The sequence below is a fragment of the Natator depressus genome, chromosome 6, assembly GCF_965152275.1.
Source record: "Natator depressus isolate rNatDep1 chromosome 6, rNatDep2.hap1, whole genome shotgun sequence".
Classification (NCBI taxonomy): domain Eukaryota; kingdom Metazoa; phylum Chordata; order Testudines; family Cheloniidae; genus Natator; species Natator depressus.
Window position 1 is genome coordinate 26,683,105 of NC_134239.1, and position 19,447 is coordinate 26,702,551.

The following is a 19,447-nucleotide window of genomic DNA, read 5'->3' on the forward strand; positions in this document are numbered from 1 at the left end:
CATCTTCAGGAACTCTGGTCTGTTTCAAAAGCTGCAGGAAGGGACTTTATTCCCAGACCAGAAAATAATTGTTCGGGATGTTGAAATGCCTATAGTTATCCTTGGGGACCCAGCCTACCCCTTAATGCCATGGCTCATGAAGCCGTACACAGACAGCCTGGACAGTAGTCAGGAGCTGTTCAACTACAGGCTGAGCAAGTGCAGAATGGTGGTAGAATGTGCATTTGGACGTTTAAAGGCGCGCTGGCGCAGTTTACTGACTCGCTTAGACCTCAGCGAAACCAATATTCCCACTGTTATTACTGCTTGCTGTGTGCTCCACAATATCCGTGAGAGTAAGGAGGAGACGTTTATGGCGGGGTGGGAGGTTGAGGCAAATCGCCTGGCTGCTGGTTACGCGCAGCCAGACACCAGGGCGGCTAGAAGAGCACAGGAGGGCGCGGTACGCATCAGAGAAGCTTTGAAAACCAGTTTCATGACTGGCCAGGCTCTGGTGTGAAAGTTCTCTTTGTTTCTCCTTGATGAAACCCCCCACCCCTTGGTTCACTCTACTTCCCTGTAAGCTAACCACCCTCCCCTCCTCCCTTCGATCACCGCCTGCAGAGGCAATAAAGTCATTGTTGCTTCACATTCATGCATTCTTTATTCATTCATCACACAAATAGGGGGATGACTACCAAGGTAGCCCAGGAGGGGTGCTGGAGGAGGGAAGGAAAATGCCGCACAGCACTTTAAAAGTTTACAACTTTAAAATTTATTGAATGCCAGCCTTCTTTTTTTTGGGCAGTCCTCTGTGGCGGAGTGGCTGGTTGGCCGGTGGCCCCCCCACGGCGTTCTTGGGCGTCGGGTGTGGAGGCTATGGAACTTGGGGAGGAGAGCGGTTGGTTACACAGGGGCTGTAGTGACAGTCTGTGCTCCAGCTGCCTTTGCTGCAGCTCAGCCATACACTGGAGCATACTGGTTTGATCCTCCAGCAGCCTCAGCATTGAATCCTGCCTCCTCTCATCTCGCTGCCGCCACATTTGAGCTTCAGCCCTGTCTTCAGCCCGCCACCTCTCCTCCCGGTCATTTTGTGCTTTCCTGCACTCTGACATTATTTGCCTCCACGCATTCGTCTGTGCTCTGTCAGTGTGGGAGGACAGCATGAGCTCGGAGAACATTTCATCACGAGTGCGTTTTTTTTTTTTCTTTCTAATCTTCACTAGCCTCTGGGAAGGAGAAGATCCTTTGATCATTGAAACACATGCAGCTGGTGGAGGAAAAAAAAAAGGGACAGCGGTATTTAAAAAAACACATTTTATAAAACAGTGGCTACAGTCTTTCAGGGTAAACCTTGCTGTTAACATTACATACATAGCACATGTGCTTTCGTTACAAGGTCGCATTTTGCCTCCCCCCACCGCGTGGCTACCCCCTTAATCCTCCCCCCTCCCCGTGGCTAACAGCGGGGAACATTTTTGTTCAGCTGCAGGCAAACAGCCCAGCAGGAATGGGCTCCTCTGAGTGTCCCCTGAAGAAAAGCACCCTATTTCAACCAGGTGGCCATGAATGATATCTCACTCTCCTGAGGATAACACAGAGAGATAAAGAACGGATGTTGTTTGAACGCCAGCAAACATACACTGCAATGCTTTGTTGTACAATGATTCCCGAGTACGTGTTACTGGCCTGGAGTGGTAAAGCGTCCTACCATGAAGGACGCAATAAGGCTGCCCTCTCCAGAAACCTTTTGCAATGGCTTTGGGAGTACATCCAGGAGAGCCGCGAATGCCAGGGCAAATTAATCCTTTCACATGCTTGCTTTTAAACCATGTATAGTATTTTAAAAGGTACACTCACCGGAAGTCCCTTCTCTGCCTGCCGGGTCCAGGAGGCAGCCTTGGGTGGGTTCGGGGGGTACTGGCTCCAGGTCCAGGGTGAGAAACAGTTCCTGGCTGTCAGGAAAACCAGTTTCTCTGCTTGTTTGCTGTGAGCTGTCTACAACCTCATCATCATCTTCTTCTTCTTCGTCCCCAAAACCTGCTTCCGTATTGCCTCCATCTCCATTGAAGGAGTCAAACAACATGGCTGGGACAGTGGTGGCTGAACCCCCTAAAATGGCATGCACCTCATCATAGAAGCGGCATGTTTGGGGCTCTGACCCGGAGCGGCCGTTCGCCCCTCTGGTTTTCTGGTAGGCTTGCCTCAGCTCCTTAAGTTTCACGCGGCACTGCTTCGGATCCCTGTTATGGCCTCTGTCCTTCATGCCCTGCGAGATTTTGACAAAGGTTTTGGCATTTCGAAAACTGGAACGGAGTTCTGATAGCACAGATTCCTCTCCCCATACAGCGATCAGATCCCGTACCTCCCGTTCAGTGCATGCTGGAGCTCTTTTGCGATTCTGGGACTCCATCATGGTCACCTCTGCTGATGAGCTCTGCATGGTCACCTGCAGCTTGCCACGCTGGCCAAACAGGAAATGAGATTCAAAAGTTCGCGGTTCTTTTCCTGTCTACCTGGCCAGTGCATCTGAGTTGAGAGTGCTGTCCAGAGCGGTCACAATGGAGCACTCTGGGATAGCTCCCGGAGGCCAATACCATCGAATTGTGTCCACAGTACCCCAAATTCGACCCAGCAAGGCCGATTTAAGTGCTAATCCACTTGTCAGGGGTGGAGTACGGAAATCGATTTTAAGAGCCCTTTAAGTCGAAATAAAGGGCTTCATCGTGTGGACGGGTGCAGGTTTACATCGATTTAATGCTGCTAAATTCGACCTAAAGTCTTAGTGTAGACCAGGGCAGGGATTCCATAGCCTAACTCAGTAATATATTCCAGTAGTTAACTATCCTTATCGTTAGAAAGCTTTTTCCTAATTCCTAACCTAAATCTCCCTTACTGCTGCTAAGCAGATTACTTGTCCTGCCTTCAGTGGACACAGAGAATATTAATCATCATCCTCATCATAACATCCCTTGACATATTTGAAGACTGTTATGAGGTCCCCCTTCAGTCGTAGTCTCCCTCCCCCGCCCCCAAGACTAGACATGCTCTGTTTTGTTAACCTTTTCTCATTGGTCAGGTTTCCTAAACTTTTTATCATTTTTGTTGCTCTCCTCTGAACTCTCTCCAATTTGTCCACATCTTTCGTAAAGCGTGACACCCAGAACTGGACACAGTGCTCCAGCTGAGGCCTCACCAGTGCTGAATAAAGCAGGACAATGTCTCCTGTGTCTTACATATGACATTCCTGTTAATGTACCCCAGAATATAAGCCTTTTTTGCAATTGCATTACACTGTTGATTCATTCAATTTGTGATCCACTGTAACCCCCATATCCTTTTCAGCAATACTACCACCTAGACAGTTATTCCCCATTTTCTAGCTGTGCATTTGATTTTTTTTCCTTCCTAAGTGAAGTATTTTGCATTTGTCTTTATTTAATTTCATCTTGTTGATTTCAGACCAATTCTCTTTGTCAAGGTTGTTTTAATTCTAATAATGTCCTCCAAAGTGCTTGCAAGCCCTCCCAGATTGGTGTAATCAGCAGATTTTATAAGCATACTCTCCACTCCATTGTACAAGTCATTAATTAAAATATTTAATAGTACCAGACCAGGACAGACCTCTGGGAGTCGCCACTAGGTACGTCCTCCCAGTGAACCATTGATAGCTACTCTTTTTGAGTAGGGTTTTCAACCAGTTGTGCGTCCACCTTTATAGTAATTTCATGCAGGCAACAATGTCCTGTGGGACTATCTCAATTATTAAAATAAAGCTGCATCATGTGTACTGCTTCCCCACTATCCACTAGGCCAGTAAGCCTGTCAAAGAAAGAAATTAGGTTGGTTTGGCGTGACTTGTTCTTCACAAAGCTATGCTGGTGGCTGAGTTTTACTGAACCACGTGTCTTACTGAAGCATAGTTTAGTTACTGCTCTGTATTGCACAGTTGCTGCTGATTTGTTTAAGTAACATCTTAGGGTGCCTAGCGCTTGCGATGTCCACCTTTTTTGCTCTCAAAAATCCAAAGTGAAATAAATAAGTAAATACTGCAGAGAGGGTTGGATTTTCCAAAGTGCTCCACACTGACCTAATGTTGCTCCCATTGAAGTCAATGGTAGACTTTTTTGGTAGGAACAGAGTTAAGCCAATGATGTGCACTTCTGAAAAACCCACTCTTAAAACCAAACAATACTTTTTAACGTTTACAAGGATAAAAGGAATCTAAACCACTACATCATGGGAGCTACCTTCACTTCTAGGGTCTTCTGACTTTTGAGTGCTCGACTTCCCAACCTCAGCATTGCACTGCCTTAGTTATTTGGAGGGGTAACTATTTATTTGTTTGCTCGATTGATTTTGTTTGCATGATTTGCCTTTGATTTCACTGATTATGAATTTATTTATTTTATTTTATTTTATTTTTAATAAAGACTGACTTGGCTTGAGGTGCTTACAGAGATTACGGGCTTCTTCGATCTCTTAGATTTTTTTTTTTTTTTAAATAAGACCAGTTTGAAATTACTAGCTTCAGGCACTTTCAGATTCTGAGGTGTGTGTTCACACGCACATTTTCATACTCCAATGATCAAGCAGACATTGGTTCAAACTGAGAGATAGTCTTTGGGCATTTTCATCTGAAAAAGAAACCTCTCTGAGGCAATAATATGCAACTTCTTAATTTTTGTAAAGGATGGGTATTAGGAATGGCTTGAAGCAGACATTGGAACTCAACCATAACTAGCAGTTCCTTACATTTGTCTTCTATTCTGTTTTTATTATGTCTGTTGAATTTTAGTGAGGGATGGGCTTTTTTGTTATTTTGTTGGGGTTTTTTTGTTTTTTTTAAAGTAAAGTATTCGTAAGAGTGAATGGAGCCAGCCATAGTACCTTCTCTACAGGCTCTGCTCATATAGCACAATCTGGGCTTGCAGCACCTCCTGCTATGCTTCTCCTGGGCCATAGTTATCCAAACTTTGTAATTAGCTTTTCAGAGCGCTAAGGTCTAGTTAAATGCTAGAATGTTTCTGGTGAAGACTCTTCACTAACGTGTTTGTCCTGCCTGTGTCTCTCCCCTTTTGCAGGGATCTACATCCTGATTGCTGTTGGTGCAGTGATGATGTTTGTGGGGTTCCTGGGATGCTACGGTGCTATCCAGGAGTCCCAGTGCCTTCTGGGAACGGTAAGAGAGACAAATGCTTGAACACTACATGGTATCAGGCAGATCTTTTAACAGTCACCTAGCCAAATTTTGTGTGCAGAAAGTAGTGGGAGTAGTTTAAATCTGGACTGAATGGAGTACTGGAGAGCAGCACGTAGGGGAAGAATGTTGCATTGGCTACTGGATAAGACTAACTCTCTCTCATCTTTAGTAGTCAATGACGATGATGGGAACTAATCTGTCGGACACTGACTAAAGGTATAAATAGCTTCAGTGTTCTTGGAGGATGAGTGTAGTCTCCCTAGGTATCGCTCTTTCTCTACCACCCCCCACTCTTTTGGACGTGAGATTCCCTGTGCATGTCAGAGAGGAGCAGTCTCCCTTGCTCAGAAAGTTTGTACTGCTAGTGAACGTCACCAGCCTCTTGCTGATTCCTGGCCTTAGGATGGGGGCAGGAGCCACCAGTAGAATGGGAGGGTGTAGGAAGCAGGGCACACTGAGATTCATTCCAGCAGTCACAGGGGAATGAGGCCAGTTGGGACTCACTGCATTTATTTGTCCCATTCTGGACACAGGGCCTCTAAGCAGTGACAGAGGACCCCCCACCCCTTCTTTCTTACCTAGTGTCCTCTACAAACTGCCCAAACCCTGGAAATCAGTTTATGCCTCAAGTGGATAACCCAGTTCCTTAAGGGTTAACTGACTGTGCTGTGGCCCAGAGTAAGTGCTTGGCTTAAGCTTCCTACAGTACCACAGGGAGGCCTTTGTGGTAAATGCTGGTACACTTTGTTATTCAAGCAAGCAAGCATTATCAGTGTGATCCAACAGTTCAGGACACTGGGCAGGTTCTGTTCTATTAACATTTGTACAAACACCAAGCCCACACAATGCTGTTGTCCCCATTCACCTTGACCTCCACCATATCTCTTTGTGTTTATTAACCATGGCATTCCAGTAGGGACTACTCAGCACCTAAAACTGAGCTAGGTGCTTTAGATATGTGGTAAACAGTTGCCAGTTTCTCAGTTTATACGGTCCAGTATATATCTATCAACAGGGGAACCTGAATAATGGAGGCCCGGTAAACTAAACCATTGGAGAATGGAGATGATTGTGATGGTAGTAAAGAGAGGGACTCTTCGCCGGTCTTAGTGTTCAGAGTGGGAAGTACGTTTGGATTAATCATATGTCCTGTTTCCTGAGTTTTCACAATAGACTATTCCATGATATTTCCAGCTCATTCTTGTGACATTTTGGTACTTTCAGAATCCAGAACTACTAAAAACTTGAAAAATAGGAGGTGAATGAGGGAACTATTGATTTCTGAACTTTCTTTGACTCTTGCAAGTTTTGGTCTGAACTTTGGGTGAAAGTTCACGTTCACGTTGAATCCCAGTGCTGTAAAGGACTCTGGCTGGAGAAGTTCCAGCGCTCAAGTGTGTTCATGGACTGCCTGGAATTAAGACACATTGCAATGGTACATCCTGTGTATTCTGGGAAAGAAATCTATCCTTATGAGCCAGCTTCCTGTTGCCATCTCTTTGTGTTTGTCGTTAAAGAAAACACAGCACCCCAAAAGCCTCTACTTGTGGGGGAGTTTATTTGTTTAAAATTAGTCCTAGGCTGGGTTGTAATCTTAGACTAGACTCCAGTCTATCTGGCTTTCCAAGGGAAAATGTTTCACAGCACTCTCCAGTTAGGGGATTGAGCACCGCACCGGGACTCAGAGCCAGGAACAGAACTCAGGTTTCCTGCCACCAGCCTGATGGGTGATCTTAAGCAAGTCATTTCTGTTCCCCGCCCCTCAGTTTCCCATCTATAAAAGGGTGATAATGATCCTGATCTCCTTTCTAGAACATTTTGAGCTCTCCTGATGAAAAGTGCTATCTAAGAGCTAGATATAATTACTAATAACAGTCGAAGGTGAGAGGAACCAACTGGCAAATATGGCAGGGGTTATCTGAGCGAGATCCTGAGGACCTTGAGAATATTCTGTCAGCAAGTTCTTGTAAAACCAAGGAACTACAGTAATTGAATTCCCTGCCTCCCTTTGAAGTCTGGAAGGAGATTTAATGGGCAGATGATAGAATCTATGTGAGACCTCATAGTGAAACTGATTGCTATGGCTGAGATTAGCAGTCTTTGACTGCATCCCTCCCTCCCACTTTTGTTTGCCAAGGGAAGGCTGGAGGCACCTTTTGAATGACACCTGATAAGCTGTGGTTACATGAGGAAACTGATGCTACTGTGCATTGAGGCATGGAGCTTTCAAGGCAAAGTGTTTTAACCCACCAGGTATTTATTTCCCCTCTGTGACCTCACTCCCCGTGTGGCCGAGGATAATGGGTGTTCATGGGGAAAATGTTCATCACAAAGGAGTAATACAAGGCAGTCCATGGCATTTAAATTGTCCACAAAAGCCAGACTGGAGATAGAGGTGCTAAAGACTAGGAACCACGGAAGTGATCTATTGAGAATATGTTCTAATGCCACAGACGCTATTTTCGCTATGTAGCTGGTAGGAGGAAGGTTTTCCTCCCCTAGCACACCTTGAAAGTTCTGTACCGCTGCCATCTCCACAGATGTAACTTTGGGGAGCGTAGGAAGATGCATAAGGAAATGACTATTTGAATGGAGACTCAGGAAGAGAATAACACAAAGAGGAGGCGTTGGTACTAAATGCGTACACCATATGCATCGTGAGCTTTGCTTCGAGGGATGCTGGATAGCTTTTTGGATGGCAAGAAATAAAGCACTCCTTGTTTTGCAGTAATGTGACCTTCAAAAGATTAACAGGAGCCCCTGAAATGGAAGGGCAAGCTTTTTAGCTGGACCCTGGGAACGTGGCTTTTGCTATAAGGGAAGATGTAGTAAGGATCTCGGTTCTGGAGAAGGGTAAGGAATAGATTCTGTGAATTCCATGTCACTAGGGAGCACTTTAAGTCAAGGCACTGAGCTTTGATAGCACTGAGCCTGACTGGAGCTTTTTTGCTCATGTTTTCAGTATGGCAGCACTGACCAAACTCCCTAAATCCTACCCCTGCTTGCACTGGGCTCTGTGTGAAATCTGGCCTGCGTTCTCTGTGGGAGGAAGCTCCTTTGGAAGTACCAAGTGCCTGGTCAGGAATCTGGAGGGGGTGTCTCAGAACATTAACTTTATATAGGAAGAGTTTCATAACTTACTTGCAAAAATTATTAAAAGTGCAGCTTTCCAAGAACATGTAAATAAACATTTTTCTCACTGAGGATACCAACTGCAAGAGTGAAACCTAGTGTCCAGTCTGGGAATTACAGCAGCCTTGCCCCAGCTGTTTGGATTGTTACAACTGAAACTGCACGCACTGGCTACAAATGCCTCAAGTTCTCTCTTTTGTATAGAGCACCACTTCTACTTATTGTAATCCCTTTCGTTTTACACATTGGAGTCTAGGCTCTTAAGTTCAAGATCAGAGGCCACAAAAACAGAATAATTTTGTTACAAGTACAGTTTAAAAACTCCTTTTTCCTGTCTTCCTGGGATCATTGTGCATGTGTGTGAGTTAGTGAAACTGGGAAAGAAATCCCAATTGCCAATAATATGGTGCTCCCTTTTGTGATGTATTCTTTCATCTGCACATCCACCTCTTCCCTTTCTGCACATCCACCTCTTCCCTTCCCTTCCATGAAGTTGGCTGCCAAACAACTAGGACAATAGCCTTTCCCAGCAGAGAGTTGGTCTAGGGAATGGTGTAACAGGACTGGCTGTGGGAAATGCTCAGAGAACTCTCCACCCCATGCTTTCCCCACAGGAATGGTGTAGGAACACTTAGATGGCACTTGACTTGGACCAGTGTGATTTAGCTTCTCTTTCTTCTTTCATTAGTCTCCCAAAGCCAGAATAGAAAATTAACTCTCTGGTCCTCCTGGAAACCCAAAGGTCTGTCCCTCGCAGTGGTGGAACAGGAGTTCCCAGGAAAACGTTATGGTCAAAAGGGCTAACACTATCTTTGGATGCATAAACAGAGGAATCTCAAGTAGGAGTAGGTTGGTTTTTATGTCTGTGTTTGGCACTGGTGCAACCCCTGCTGGAATATTGTGTCCAGTTCTGTTGTCAACAATTGAAGAAGGACGTTGCTAAATTGGAGAGAGTTCAGAGAAGAGCCAAGAGAATGATTTAAAGGATTAGAAAATATGCCTCATAGATTGAGCTCCTGGAGCCTATCACTATTTATCTTAACAAGGAGAAGCTTAAAGGGTGATTTGATTACAGTCTCTAAATACCTCCATGGGAAACAAATCTTGGATAATGGGCTCTTCAGTCAGACACAGAAAGGTACAACACAATTCAATGGAACTGGAAGTGAGACGAAATTCAGAATGGAAAGAAGGCATACATTTTATCGAGGGTCGGGGTAGATTCTCCACCACTGACAATTTTTAAATCAAGGCTGGATGTCTCTTTAAAAGATGTTTTCTAGGAATAATTTTGGGGAAGTTCTATGGGCTGTGTTGTGCAGGTCAGACTAGACGATCACAGTGGGTCCCTTCTGGCATTGGAATCTATTAATCTTGTAGAGGGAGGTTCTGGCTTGGCAGGAGTGGAGTATTCGGGTTAAGTGCTAATAAGGTGAGGCTGAGAGAGCCATGTGTGTTCATATTTATGCAAAAAACTGCAGTAGCTTTGCAGGGCTGCAACTGCCAAGAGAACCCTCCATAAATCACAGCCTGACGCACTGCCGCTCCTCAGCGGCTGGTACATGCTGTTATCCCCATGCTGACAAATCTAGAATGGCTTGTGTCAAAGCAGGAAGCTCGCACAACGTTCCCTGTAAGCCCAGGAAGGTTATCTCTTTTTTTTCCCATAGAACCCCCCCCCTTCTCTCTTGTTCTGAGTGATGGACAGGTCTCTGATGATCTCTCCCCAACCCAGACCAGCCTGAATTATTCCCAGAGTGGAATTGCTCAAGGGTCTCTCCAGGTGCCGTGCATGTAGAATGTTTTTGCCACCAGATCCTTGAGCCATTGAAGCCATGTTGCTGTCCCCATCAGCTGAGCCATATTTTTCCCTGGTGGGACAATTCTGCCCCATTCTTCCTCCAGTGGAACTGTGAGCTGCCCTCCCCAAAGCCCCTTTCTCTGCCCTGTAGTCAAGCCTCTTAATGTCCCTCTCCTAATCTGTCTTCACAGTTCTTCACTTGCCTGGTGATCCTGTTTGCTTGTGAAGTGGCTGCTGGAATCTGGGGGTTCGTCAATAAAGATCTGGTAAGAAAAATATCCCTGAAACTCTTGTTCCTCTGCAATCATGCGGTTGTGCAAGAGTCTGCTACGGTTCTGTCCCAGCCGGTGGAATGATGGTCTTGTGCTTGAGGCATAGACTGAGACTCCGGAGTTGTGGGTTCAGTTCCTGGTTCTACCACAGACTCACTATGTGATCTTGGGTAAGTCACTTAACCTTTCTGTGCCTCACTTCCCCATCCATAAAATGGGGATAATACTTCCTTTGTTTAGTGCAGTAAGCATTTTGTGGCAGACTCCTCCTTATATATATACACACACACACACACAGTATGTATGTACAGTGCCTAGAAGAATGGGGTGCTGATCTCAGCTTGGTTCTCTAGGTGCTATTGCAATACAAATAACACAAGTGGACCCTTGCATAGAGTCCTGGAGTGTAATGTGGGTGTGCTTAGATATATGCTGGAAAAAAAATAGCGCAAACCTGGCTGCATAGCACAAAGGGAATCTCTGGACTCTTTCAGCACCAAACCCCAGTGAGTATTCTGGCTCAGGGACCAGGTTACATTGTAAGAAGGGATCTCTTGGAAATTACTATTCCTCAAAAGTGCAGTATACATGCTGTGAATTTTCATCATGCAAGGAGCAGAGTGCTGCTGTCTTAGATTCCAGGCATGCACAATATGCAGAGACCGTATACAGGCCAGGCACGGGGTCCTGATCACTCACACATGAGATGGGAATGATGGACCTACTCCCTGGCAAGCCTATGTGGACTTTTCAGCCTGAAATCTCGGTATTAGATGTCTAACCCTTGGCGCCTCAGGATGAGTATATGTGTTCTGAGGAGCCAGAAATGAAGGACAGGACCTGAGTAAACTCCCTCCTTTTGCCTCCCCACAGAAGCACCACTTCCCTTTCTGCCCTCTTCCCCACCCCTCCATGAAGACACACACAGCAGCTGCCTTGTGCTGATACCCACCTCCTAGGCACCAATTCACTTCCCTACATAACGTCACCAGTGTCTCCATGTTGATTTCTCCCTGTCTTCTGGATTGAGAGATGCTGGAGGGAAGATGTCTCATCAGGGACCCAGAGTAGTGTTCCCTAAAGAGGGGTGGCAGGATAGGGCTGGCTCCACCTTTTGACTCAGTACTTGCCCTTACCTTTCTTCTGGCACAGCACTCCTCAGAAACTGGTGTAACATGCACACATGCTCTGTCCTCCAAGGATCTACGGTCTCTGCGTGAGAACTTTGGCAATCCTGCAGTGAGGCGGGAATTGGGCATTAATATTCTGGTCCCTTCACCATCAGGGGGGCTCAAGAAGAGAAGGGTATTTACTGTGCTTGGAGAAACAGTTAGCATCAGGTGGGGTGGGGGTGAGAGTTGGAAAGTCAATTGCTTTATTAAGAAGTTTAATTAAACTACACAAGCAGGTGGTTGTCAGTTCCATTTGAGAGACCTGACTCACTCAGCTGTGGATGGAAACATTCAACCAATGATTCATAGGAGAAAAGCATTACTTCATTAGAAAAAGCTCTGTGGCTAAGGATAAGAACCCTTTCAGGATGGTTGTGGGCTATGTAAAATGTTACTTTTGTCTGGGTATTGTTGGTGAGAGGCCAAGAGGTGACAGAATAAAATCCAGTTAAGAATTTGATTTTGATTTTTATGTGGAAGACGCTCCGATACCAAGGGGATGGGCGGCAGTATAAAACCCTAAAAGAGGACAAGGATTTGCCAACCTGATGAGAGCAGTGGTGTCCGCAACTTGTGATTTAATTTAACATTTGAATATGAATGGGGGTAATTCACGCTCTTGCTTGATCACACTTGTTGTGTCTGTTCTCCCTGCGCTCAGGGGTGCAGTGGCTGGGGATCTTGGCTAATAATGCTGACAGTCTGTTTCTACCCTCCTCCCCATCCACCCTGCTGATGCACCTCCTAACTAACATGGGAGGAGCTAGGGCTGATGGAGCCGTTCTGATCAAAGGAGAGGCTACTCTCTGTAAACTTCTCTGCTGAATGGCTCTGACTAAAGGTCACTTGCATTAATTGGTGCCAGTGGCATTGGAGCACATTGAATCCTAGGAAATACACTCCAGAGTATTTGCATTTCCCTCACCCCTGAGTATTTCCTAGGAAGTCCACTTTACATATATTGTCCTAAAAAGTCCTTTGAAGTTCCTAATATCTCCTAGAGATTGCATTAATCCGGTCTTCCTGCTAGAAGTCATTCTTCCGCTCTACTCTGGGCTGATTAGGCCTCAGCTGGCGTATTGTGTCCAGTTGTGGGCACCACATTTCAGGAAGGATGTGGACAAATTGGAGACAGTCCAGAGAAGAGCGACAAAAATGATTAGAGGTCTAGAAAACATGACCTATGAGGGAAGATTGAAAAAAAATTGGGTTTGTTTAGTCTGGAAAAGAGAAGACTGAGAGACGACATAAGTTTTCAAGTACATAAAAGGTTGTTACAAGGAAGAGGGAGAGCAATTGTTCTTAACCTCTGAGGATAGGACAAGAGGCAATGGGCTTAAATTTCAGCAAGGGAGGTTTAGGTTGGACATTAGGAAAAACTTCCTAACCAGGGTGGTTAAGCACTGGAATAAATTGCCTAAGGAGGTTGTGGAATCCCCATCATTGGAGCTGTTTAAGAGCAGGTTAGACAAACACCTGTCAGGGATGGTCTAGATAATATGTAGTCCTTCCATGGGTGCAGGGGACTGAACTGGATGACCTCTTGAGGTCCTTTCCAGTCCTATGATTCTAAAGAAGTTACATACGATCCCCCACATTTTTAATATAATGAACGCCAAGCGTATTTGAATTAAGTTTAAGTTAGGTCAGGAAGGTTTATCCAGGATATTGCCATAATTGTCACAAATACAGCCCTGCTCTTCTTGCTCATCTGGGAATGACAGTGACTGGGGACTAGCTGGGCTGCCTGGCATCTGTGCCACTTTGTCGCTGCCTTGCAAAGCAGTTGGAAGGATCTGTTTAGGTTTATCTTCTGTGGCTGTAAGAGGGATTTTCTTGTTCTCCCTCTGCAGGTTGCCAAAGACGTGAAGCAATTCTACGATCAAGCATTGCAACAAGCGTTGCAACAAGACCCGTCGCATTCTGACGCAACTAATGCGAAAACTGTGGTGAAGACCTTCCATGAAACGGTAAGGTGCCTGGGATAGCTATGTGGGGGCTCTCCACAGGGCATAAAAATAATCTACCCAGTCGCAGCACTACCTCCAAATGAAAGCTCCCCAGCTATTCACAGGGGATATGCACCTCGGAGTAATTTGACCGACCCATGTGTGATGAGCCCTCCTTCAGTTTGTGGGACTTTACAGAAGTGGTCAGGAATAAGCATTGTTGTGCATAAACTGCTCCTCCTCTGAAGGAAGAGGCAGTGAGGTTGAACAGCTGGTACCTTGGACTTAGTGTAGCGAAGGCATTAGCAGGATCAGGAGCTGGTATCAAGGCTTTCTCAGCACAGGGTCTTTGCTGTGAAGATCTGAGTTAGCTCAACCCTAGCTATGGTCAGAGCTTGGTGCAAAAAACATCTCTTTTTTTCAGAAGGCTTGTCAAATAACAGGTAATGAGGAGCTGAAGGAATGGTGACAGGGAGATGCCAGGTCTGAGTATTTGAACCAAGGGATGGCAAGAGCAGGGCCCACTGGAGACTAAATTACATCCAGATCTTAATATTTTGCCCTGGATGCTTAGGCATGTTGTATAGCTACCTGAGATAGGTAGGATGACGGAGGTGCCCACATAGTATTCTGTCTAACATGGAGCCCATTAAGTCATGTCCGAGTTTAAATAAAAGCCCTTTTGTTTACCCTGAAACTATCCCATACCTCCATTAAATAGAATCCAATGGAAGAGGAGCTCAGCTCCAATTAATTTGTCCAACATTCCCTCTGGCTCTAGCTAGATCTTCTGGAATCTCCAGGGGCCAGGAGTACACATCTCGTAGGATTATCCTATCCAGCCACTGCACTACATAGAAATCAGAACTTGAATTTGGAGGTTTGCTACTCTCCGCACGAGCCAGGCTGGTACCTGTGACCTGGAAATGCAGACTGCTAACCCTGTTTTCTCTCCACATATAGCTGGATTGCTGCGGTGCAAATACCATAATGGCCATAAGCACCTTGTTCGTCAATAATGATCTCTGTCCAAACGAAAAAACCTTGGTGGAAACTGCCCAGGTAGGGATGGCTGTTGTTTCTACCATACAGTGTTGGGTGAGGGAGCAAGTCCATGGAGCCCTACTACATCTTGACACACCCAGGAAACTTGCCCTTGCCCTGGCATGGTAACAGGGGTTGCTCAGTCCCAATTCTTGAATTGGAGTTGACTTCCCCATCACTCTCCCATCAAGAAGGGGAAGAAAGCAATGCATCAGAATTAAACAATCCATCTTCTGTCTTAATTTCCCCTCAGGAGCCAGCCCTCTCTGCTTGCTGGCAAAGGTGTGGGGGTGGGGGGAATAAGTAGGGATAGTAAAGGAATAAGGATAAGAAACTCATCTCCTCAGCATTGACAGCCCCACTGGAAATAGATTGGCTATTCAGCACCAAGCAAATCCTCCACAGGAAGTCAGTCCAGGGCATGGTGCTACTCTTGCATGCTATGGTTAGGGGATAGGGGTGGCTCCAGCTTGGCTGTTCTTCAAAAATGTAGGAAATAAGGTGCTGGAAGCTACCAAAGGGGTGAAATTTTCATTCCTACTGAAATCAATTGGACTTTTGATTTCACTGGGCCCAGGAAATTATGCCATGAAGTTGCATTGGAAGGGGGAGGGATAGTAGAAAGATTGAACTCCACTTCTTCCTGTACAAATGTGCCTTGGTGTACAGCTAGAGAGAGAGAGAGACCAAGCTGTCTGACATGCGTTCTCCTCTGCTTAGGGTCGCATACCCCAGGATTGTCATAAGAAGATTGATGAGCTGTTCTCAGAGAAGTTGTACCTGATTGGTGTTGCAGCCATTGTGGTGGCTGTGATCATGGTAAGTGTGAATATTGGTGCAGCACATGAGGGTGTATGGTTTAAACTCTGACTTTCGTCTGGATTTTTAAAGTGAAACCATAAATCTAGTGCTTGTGAAAGCACGTGGCTACCACTGACTCACTAACACGGCATGGGCTGTGTTACTCCATGTAGCTCTACTGCTAATACTGATCTGAAACTCCTACTGGCATCCCCCACAAAACTGACCTCTCCTGCTCTGTTTGCCAAGAAAGCTCTTCCCCAGCCTCTCCAGCTGTCCCAGTGCACCTCAATCCTGACAGATCCCAACTGTGCCGAGTTGAGTGTTGGCTCCATGACACAGACGGAGACTCACTAGAGAGTAGGGTCGGAGACATCAGACTTGGAGTATTGTAACCAGAGTCATATTTAGAGGCAAGTCTCTGGAGTGTAAAGGCAAAATGACTTCATCTGTTGCCCCACCTCATCTCCCTTGAAAATCATTTTAATTCCAGCCTGCCTATCAAGGCTTCGTGCTGGAAGGAATTTGTTTTCCTTCCCATGATGCACTCGCTTCCCATCTCAGTGTAGATAGACTAGAGAGCTAGCCAGGAGCACAGTGCCCCTTTCCTTGTCCATTCCAATTCTCATTCCCATCAGTGCTCTGTCTTCTGTTGCCCCCTGTCCTGCAACCCAGACACTGAATTCCACAGGAACAGTCTCCAGGCTGGCTGCTCTGCTCTGAGTTCTAACTCGTGAGGTCCACAGCAGAACGAGCGGTGGTTATGAATTTTGCCAGGTGCCCCTTTTAGAAACTATGGCAACGTTTTTACTCAAAATACAACTAACCTGTAGTGCTCTCTGCTGCAGGGTATTACTGAGGTATATCATTTTAAATTTCACAAGGGGATTAGACACTTACGAATTTTTAAAAACCATGAAGATGAAGTTACAAGAGTGCTCTGTCCTGTTCTTCAGGGTGCAAGTGGGTCTCCCAGCTGGAGGAAGCAAGCAATTTTATTTCCCCCCTACATTTCAGAACTTCTTCAGTTAGTCCATGTGAGATTTCTTCTTCCTCCAAAGCATCCATTGGCTACTTTCAGAGGCAATATACCAGGACTAGATGGGCCATTGTCCTGTTCTTGCATTGTAAATTATGAGCTGAATTCTCAACAATGTCCAGGCTCTGCTCTGACACAGTGGAGGTAGAGTGACCTCAGGAAACGCCAGTTGCAGTGCCCCGATCCTGTTGTACCCAACACCAGATGAAGTCAGAGCAGCTGAGAGCCTAACTGGCTTACAGTCAGTGGAGGATAGGTATAGAATGGCTCTGCCCATGACATGACCCCCACTTCCTCTTGTGCCAGAAGTGGAGGAAGGATGATGGGGTCCTGGATTGGCACAGCAGACCAGGGAATCAAACTCTCTGTGTCCTTGAGCTCTGCCCAGGAGAAGATAATGGATGGGGCTGTCTTAGGTCATTGGGGCTTACAAATGAGAATTTCACTGGTAGCTTTGTCTCCTTACAGATCTTCGAAATGATCCTGAGCATGATACTGTGCTGTGGCATAAGGAATAGCACCGTGTATTGAGAAGTGGAGAGCTGGGGGGGGGGGGGGGGGGGAAAGGTTGGAGATGACCGTGCAAAAGGGACCCCAAGTGCCACCAAGTGACCAGGAGACATTTCAACAAAAGACAAAGAAAACTATGTATATAAATACTTCCAATATTACCATGCAGTACTTATCATTTTTACTTTAAACTACCTTTTTTTTTTTTTTTAACAAGTAAAACTTTCCCATGATCTTGTGGCTGAGTTAGTTACACATCAGTTTTGTGTGGTAGGGAAAGCTACTGTACCAGCGATTCTGACCCCCCCCCCACCCCCTTTTTTTTTTTTTTTTTTTTTTTTTTGGTCCTCCCCATTATTTCAGTGATGATGTTTATGGTGCAGAAACACAGGGGTACAGAGCAGCGGGTTACAGCCTCTTGTGAGGACAATGAACACCTTTGCCTTGGTTTTTTGTTTTGTTTTTTGTTTTGTTTTAAGTTTATAACTGGAAACTGAAGCAGGGTTTTTTGTTTTCCTCTCTTTTCCCCATGGCCCTGACTCCATGGCATTCCCTAGCTGCTTATAGGAAAGTTTGACTTGGTGTGCAAAGCCTGCTAGAAATGAGAGGCCGGGGACACCGTCCTTCAAGTGGAGATGCAGCCCAGGGGGATCTGGAGGAGATAGCCTGTTCCAATCAGACCCCTTTATGTTGTTAAATAAACATGAGAGTTGAATAGTGACAATTTTAAATTCTAACTTTTGATTTTTTTTTCCATGGAGTTTGTAACTCATTTAAAAACAAAAAAACCAAATTGACCCATTCATTTAGAGCTGAAGCTGTCTCTCGGGTTCATAGCCAAGGAGTGAATTCTTACCCTGATTTTTCCACCCCAAATTCCACAAATGACTGAAAAATAAATGTGCTTTATGTTCCTGGGGGCTTACTGTCCAGTCTGGTTTTGTTAGTTTCTAATTTGAACTAATACTTCCGTATAAATGATATCTTAAAAAGGGGAGGGTAGGTAAGCGCTGAGATCTGGAACACTCAGAATCCTCCACAAAACAAATGCAGGATGACTTTTGGGTGTATTCTCATGTTATTTCAAACTAATGTTGTCTTTGCATCATAGTTCTCTTTGATACAGTTTTGCTTGCTCATCGCATATTGTCATATATGCTGTAATTATGCCAAAAATCCCGTAACCTATTAAAGAAACATTGTTTTTTAAAAGCCCTTAATTTAAAACCTACATTAAGAGTTGGAAACCAACTCGCTCAAGCTGGGAAATTCAGGATTTAAGAAGGCACCAGTTTGAACATACTTTTTTGTGTGGGTTAAAATCCAAGCTAGATGTTACCAACTAAATGTGTGTGGCTTTAACTGTATGCCACTCCATTGGACTAACAGAATCGCTATTGCCCTGTACATAGAGGATACTGTGTGCCTCAAATCCTATGTAATAAACCATCTGTCTGTCTCTCTCAAAGATGTTCTATATGTATAGATAGATATATTTTAAACAAAACTATTTCACTTTTCCTACCCCTTATGGGCACTTGAGTTGGGTACTGCAGCATCTTGCAGCTGTTGGCTGAGCAGAAGCAGGATGTTTTTATTATCAGCCCAGTAAAGATTTGAGGTTCCTCTTGCATTCTCTCTCTTCCCCTGTCCACCCTTTTAAGGGATGTTTCTGTTTCCCTGAAGTGTTTTTTTTGTAACTTTCAAAAGGAAGAGTGTTCCAAATCAGGTTTGGGATGAGGGGGATCCTGTGTTCTTTCTAGGCCATACATGTCCCTTCACCACTGTGCGTTGGATACCACGGCCATTGCTACACGCTGAATGAGGGATTCCCACAAGTGGGCAAATTGATCAATCCAGAGGCTTATTTTTTCTCCTTGTTTCCCTTTCTTGCCTCTTTAAGCACATAAGGGCTTTAAAAAAAAAAAAAAAAAAAAAAGTAACCTAAGGAAGAGATGTATCAACACAGCCTAGATTGATTGGGGGTTGGGCGGGAAGTAATTTAACCAGAGAAGCAGCCTTAAAGTAACATTGCCCTGAATGTCCATTTTGCATGCATTGGAAACAAGAACAGATTGTGCACCAGGTGCCTCCTCCACTGTACATTTTTTAGGGTCACCTCCTCTGATATGTGGCTAAATGTAAAATGTGATGCATCCGCTGAGCATGTGTGTTTACATATATGTGCATCAGGGTTGTTAGAATACAGAATGGATGTGTAACTCGCCACCTCTTTGTTGACTGTTGATAAATATGTATAAATATGCCATTAAGCATTTCAGTTTTGTTTTTTCCTATACCGTATATTTGATATTGTTCAGTATTCAGTTGATATTGTGTCAGTAGCCGGAGCTCTGTTTGAAGATTTGCTGGGTCTCCAAAGAAGCAAGTGCAGGTCAGGCACGTTCTTAGATGTAGCTTTAAGGTACTAGACTTGCCCTTTGCAGTAGCAAGTGGGAAGAAGTGACTATTGAGAAGCGTACTGGGCTGAAGCCTGATAAGTGTGGGAGGAAAACACAAAAGCAAAGTCTTTGGTCAAAAAGTG

General features: G+C 45.0%; 2 protein-coding genes across 3 annotated transcripts in view; one reads left to right on the top strand and one right to left on the bottom strand.

Annotated features, from left to right (window-relative positions):
• The window catches only part of CD81 (CD81 molecule), an 84,762-nt gene that overhangs the window by 58,178 nt on the left and 7,137 nt on the right, over nucleotides 1–19,447 (top strand). The window contains exons 3-8 of one of the 2 annotated variants that reach the window (XM_074954856.1): nucleotides 5,064–5,161; nucleotides 10,307–10,381; nucleotides 13,413–13,529; nucleotides 14,472–14,570; nucleotides 15,273–15,371; nucleotides 16,861–16,954. In XM_074954856.1, coding sequence (XP_074810957.1) covers nucleotides 5,064–5,161; nucleotides 10,307–10,381; nucleotides 13,413–13,529; nucleotides 14,472–14,570; nucleotides 15,273–15,371; nucleotides 16,861–16,923 — 551 coding nt within the window. In that variant the 3' untranslated portion in view covers nucleotides 16,924–16,954. Of the gene's footprint in view, nucleotides 1–5,063; nucleotides 5,162–10,306; nucleotides 10,382–13,412; nucleotides 13,530–14,471; nucleotides 14,571–15,272; nucleotides 15,372–16,860; nucleotides 16,955–19,447 lie in introns of those variants that run through there. The other variant, XM_074954855.1, reaches the window with a different exon arrangement.
• Nucleotides 732–11,575, bottom strand: LOC141988362 (uncharacterized). Its single transcript, XM_074954142.1, has 3 exons — nucleotides 11,524–11,575; nucleotides 1,840–2,248; nucleotides 732–1,249 (listed from the first exon to the last, which is right to left on the bottom strand). Exons 2-3 carry the CDS (start codon nucleotides 2,243–2,245, stop codon nucleotides 732–734), a joined length of 924 nt encoding a protein of 307 aa, XP_074810243.1. The 5' UTR covers nucleotides 2,246–2,248; nucleotides 11,524–11,575.